Source organism: Stegastes partitus, unplaced genomic scaffold, assembly GCF_000690725.1.
Source record: "Stegastes partitus isolate 25-593 unplaced genomic scaffold, Stegastes_partitus-1.0.2 Scaffold1998, whole genome shotgun sequence".
Classification (NCBI taxonomy): Eukaryota; Metazoa; Chordata; class Actinopteri; family Pomacentridae; genus Stegastes; species Stegastes partitus.
Genome location: NW_007579729.1, coordinates 69,452 through 74,949, shown reverse-complemented (window position 1 = coordinate 74,949; position 5,498 = coordinate 69,452). Strand labels below are relative to the sequence as shown.

General features: G+C 41.9%; 1 protein-coding gene across 1 annotated transcript in view; it reads right to left on the bottom strand.

Moving 5' to 3' along the window:
* The window catches only part of snapc2 (small nuclear RNA activating complex, polypeptide 2), a 10,800-nt gene extending 8,946 nt beyond the window's left edge, over positions 1 to 1,854 (bottom strand). Inside the window, exon 1 of the mRNA XM_008303401.1 lies at positions 1,426 to 1,854. Coding sequence (XP_008301623.1) covers positions 1,426 to 1,632 — 207 coding nt within the window. The 5' untranslated portion in view covers positions 1,633 to 1,854. The remainder of the gene's footprint in view (positions 1 to 1,425) is intronic.
* Positions 1,855 to 5,498: the final 3,644 nt, after the last annotated feature.

Here is a 5,498-nt window from a genome sequence, read left to right as displayed (position 1 = left end):
ATATACTAGTGGATAAATTAAATGACAATTTTAGTTAGGATGCCATTGCAGATATCTTAAATTATCATTTGGACGAATGATATCGTAATTCCTAACAGTGAAAATGAATTTTACGGGCATTAGGGCAAGTCAATTAAACCTTATTTATGTTTCCAGTTTCCATAAATACCTTTATATGATATTGAGAAATGCTGTGAAGATAACGCTAAAGGAATTTGGGCTATCAGTAATTTACATTTCAGATATTTTAATTGTGGTCAGAATTCTGTCTTCATACAATTAAGATTAAAGTTCAACTGGTAATATATTAGTTGCAATATCAAAAAAAGATAACGTGCCACAATAAAGATATCTGTGATTGGAGTTAATATTAATATCATTAGATAACATTATCATTGGTATTAGGGATAGACTGATAACTGGAGTGTCAAATATTTGGCATTTTGCTCATTATCTGTATCACATTTTTATTGCCGGATTATTGCTCAACTAAATGTGCTACTTCAGGTCTTCATCTCTCTCTATCTGTAGTCACTCTGTGGTTGAACTGGGCCGTATCATACCGTGCACGGTAATGCCGGTGTAATGTTAGGGGATAATAAGAAACTGAAATATCGCCATAAACTTCCGAGTGAAACGCGCACGCGCAGTGCCGTTGTTTCTATCCGGTCTCATGCACATGAATCGAGAAGCATGGCGACTTAGGACGAGGGCAAATGCAATGCATCAACCGACACAGAAGGGCTGGACCCGAATATTGGAATATTCTGTCATTGTGGTGGTGTCCAGATAGCAGTTTTGAGACACCCGCCATACACCCCCCCCACCACACACACACACACACACACACACACACACACGATGGTGGAAACAGAACTGTGAACGCGATAGTAAACTGGCATTAGCAGCAAAGTACTGCCTGTGCGTCCCGCCCACTTCCTCCCCGTCTATCCGAATATGCATAAATACACGAGCCCTACTGGACAATGACACTGACAGAATAGTGAAATATTATGAAAACAGAGAAGCAGTTGTTACTGTAGGAGACAAACTAAAATCAATGTCAGTGGACCCCACATAAACAGTGCAGTCCTAATTTAATCACCCCTTTTTCTATTCTACATATTGAGTTGTAGTCACCCTTGCTAATGAAGAAGTGTAGTTATGAAGGACAGGTTCCCTGCTATGGTATGCTGTTAAAAACATTGCATTTAATGTTTATCTGTTCTGAACATTGGTTATTGGTCTTTCTTGATTAACAATAATCTGTAAAGGCTCAGAAAACCCCATATCGATCGATCTCTAATTGCTACCTTTTATGAGTTCCCCACATCTTATTTAAATGAAAAGTTTCGACTAGTGAGAATTACACTGTCTACATCTGTCATTTCACCACATTTAGAGCAGACTAGAATGAAAGGCTACCTCTGAAATGGACCGAGTAGTCACAAATCTTCTCAGGTAAGCGCAGTCTATGTCTCTTCCTGCTCCTTTAGTCTTGAGTCTTTGCAGACCATTTAGGAGTTTCTTCTGTTCCGCTCGCAGCCACTTAGAGGTCCGTTTACCTGGACGCTGCGGTCCTAATTCAGTCCTGGGACGTGGTTTAGCTCGAGTACGAGGAGGCGGCTTCATTTTGACTCAGGCTGTTGACACAAAGTGGCTAAGCTAGCAAGAGCCGGACAGAACTGAAAAAAATAAAGTGGCGAATCCTGGGGTGTTACAAAGCGGCGCTAAAGTCTGTAACTGGCTAAAAAGGCGAAACAGAACTCTACAATTAAACTGAAGTAACAATATGCAGTACTCGAAATAACACAACCGTCATATACAGCTTTTTCCTTCACTTCGTTCTTCTTCTTCTTCGTCGTCGACGTCGTCGTCGTCGTCGTCGCCTCTTCTTCTTCTGCGGTTGGAAAACAGCGAATTGGTGCATTACCGCCACCAACTGGTATGAAGTGTGAATCAGAATGTCACATATTTCCAACTTTCGTTTAACAGAAAATAGAAAAAAGAAATAAAAATAATAAACAGCAACTCATGTCCTCTGGATCTAATGTGTTTGTCTACGATACAGAAACTGAAATTTAACTGTATTTTTACGAGGTTTTGGATCAGCTGCCTTGTTTTGACCTCTTAGTTCTCCTAGTTTTTCATACTCTGCTGTCACTTCCTTCCACAGTAGTCACTTCTGCCAGTGTTAAATTTTTTTTTGTTACGTTTTTTTTAGTATTCTGAATAGTGTGTTGTTTAATTCCGTGTGTCCAAATCTCAATCTTGATGTTGTTATCTGCTGCTCCTTCTTGCACACCTAATTCCCTCAAAGGAAAGTGGAAGAAAACATTAATTTGAACCCTTACTGTTTTCCTCCAATTGCTACTTGTGAATTCTTTTTGGGACTTCCTTTGTGTCTTGTCCACCAGTTCGCTTACTTTAATATCAGTGTGTGCCAGTATCCATGAAGATGTCGCTGGAAGTCCCATCATTTGAACTGTGCTCTATCAACATGTCTGGTCTGTTACATGTAAATAAATAAATAAATAAATAAATACATTCCATCATCTATACACTGCCTAATCCTCACTAGGGTCGCTGGAGCCTATCCCAGATGATTCAGGTCAGAGGCAGGGCTACACTTAGAGACAGACAACCAAGCACACTCACATTCACACCTACAGATAAAGATGAAGATAACTTTATTGATCCCACAGTGGGGAAAGTTCACTGTTACAACAGCTCCAAAAAAAGTGTACAGTCAGTGCAAGAATAATTGGGAACACCCAGTGCAAGTTTTAGGAAACAAACAGAAGCAGAGAACAGAAAAACAGAAAACAGAAAACACACAGTGCAAAAATTGCAAGAGAAAAAAACATGATATACAGAAGATGTGTTTTTTTTTTGTTTGTTTTTTTAAAGAAGACTATATACACAAGGATGAGGTAGTAATGGTTATTGCACATAGTGGAATGTGTTTGTTGGTGGAAAAAAGAAAAGAAAAAGTGCAGCAGTAACAGAGGTACCAGAGGAGTCTATAGTGCAGCGTTGTAAAGTCTGACTGTTGTTGGGATGAAGGACCTGCGGAAACGTTCCTTCTTACACTTTGGGTGTAACAGTCTGTCGCTGAATGCACTGCGTAAGGAGTTCATAGTCTGATGCAGAGGGTGGGAGGTGTTTCCTAAGATGGCAGACAGTTTGGTCAGTGCCCTCGTCTCTCCCACCACCTCAGTGGAGTCCAGGGGGCAGCCACAGACTGAGCTGGCTCTTTTTTATCAGTCTGTTGAGTCTGCTCTTATCACGCTCAGAGCACCCCCCTCCCCAGCACACTACTGCATAAGAGACCACTGATGCCACCACAGTCTCATAGAATGTCCTCAGCAGTGGTCTTCTTAGAATCATCAATTAACCTCAACATGTTTTTGGACCTTGTGGGAGGAAGCTGGAGAACCTGGAGAGAACCAACGTTGCACGGGGAGAACATGCAAACTCCACCCAGAAAGATCCCAGGTGTCCTCACCAGAACGCAAACCGGCAACCTTCTTGCTGCGAGGCAACAGTGCTACCAACTGCGCCACCCTTGCAGCCCTACATAAATAAAATGAAAAATAACATTAGAAAATGGTGAATTTTATTTTGGTAGTAGTGTATGAATGCCGGCACCAGAATACTGGCAGCAAGTTGCAAGGCCTCTCGCTAATTTATGCTTGGTTAATGCTGCGTTGTAACAGGAATGTTGGTGTAGTTTTTAAAACAATGAGCACTGCAAGCCTCCCGAATCTGTGCCGCAACATCCCTGGCATAAGGTTGCAGGGCTCACGAGGTGATAAGATGGCGCTGTTAGATTGATCTAAACCTTTTGCATAACTGCACCTCTGGAGCAGGTGAATGGGGAGAGGACTAACCCCAAATGTTGAACCTTGGTCCAGCGGAGTCAAATACAGCAACCCCTCATGCTCTGCAACTACTTGAATATGACTAGTGGCTGTTGGAGCACCATAAGGTACTCCACAGATGAATTTACTTATTAAACTTTTACTCTGAGAGGTTAACAGTCTCACTGCTCCTCCACTTACTTCCTGGAACTGTAAACCTGAACTGCTCCTTAGACTGCAATTCAGACATTCCTGCAGTCAGCATGCCAACGGCACGTTCCTTCAAAACTTGCGTCATTTGCATACCGTGTGATGAAGCTGCACATTTTAGATTGGTCTTTAATTGTGCCCAGCCTAAGGCACACCCACAATAATCGTGTTGTCTAATCAGTATCTAGATTTGCCACGCCTGTAGGGTGGATGGATTATGTCAGTGCTCACTAACACAGATTTCGACAACAATAAAACAATATTTGAGAGAAACAGACCTTTTGAGTACATAGAAAACTCTTGGATCTTTGAGTTCAGCTCATGGAAAAATGGGAGCAAAAACAAAAATGTCATGTTTATATTTTTGTTCAGGGTAGATTTTATAGTTTGGGTCTCCTACGTCCCTAGAAAATGGAATGCACAGTAAGTCAATGTAATGCCCTCAGAAGTAATGGAAATACAACAGTGTGTGTGTGTGGGTTTGCGCGTGTGTGTGTAAAAGGGAGGAAGGAGTGTCCTACATATCTGAGTTTTTATTTGTATAGAAACATATAAATGTCAGGGTTTAAGTGTTTTATTGAGCAGGCTGCTTTCTCGTGGTTTTCATGTGTCTGAGTGTGCATGCATACATACGCATCTCTAATGCGTGCACTTTTGTGTGTGTGTGTGTGTGTGTGTTTTGGTGCTCTGCAGTGGCTGCATGATGATGTTGGTGGATGAGTCACCCAGTCTTCATCACGTGACATCATGAATCACTGCACCTCTCCGTGGGCAGAGCTGCAACCATCAACCACTCCACTCCTCTCTTATCTCATCCCTCACTCTTTTCTCTCCACCTCCTCCCTGCCTCTGCCCAGAGCCGTGTTACTTTTCCCTCACCCGGTCATCAAGTGTATTCTCCTTGCCTTTTCTGTCATTTCTTTTTCTTTTTAATTTTACGGGCTAAATTTAATATGATTATATTTCTGGTCAGTCTTATCTGCTTTAACTATCTTATTTATTATGCATATCCCATCTCATCCTGATCTTGGCTTTTATCTCTGTACATTTCATGTCACACACACGCACACTATTCAGCTTACCTTTCATGTTTTCTGTTCACAGGATTGAATTATTGACCATCATTTGATAGTCTGTGGAAGTTCCCAGTCAGCAGACATCAGAAAGCTCACTCTGACACACCTACATAAGTTTCAGTGTTCCTCAAACCTTGACATGGGTTTGTCGCAACTGGCATGTGTGGGAGTTAGCACATCCCAGCAACCCACAATCACCATCTCTGATGACTGCTGTGGCCTCTAATCACCCTGCTGAACACCCCTGCCTCTGAGCAGCATGTCATATCAAAGCAAATTATATCGAGCCAAGCTTAGTCTCCTGTTTCCTGCCACATTTTAGTTCTGTAATCAGCCTGAAGGCCTGCAC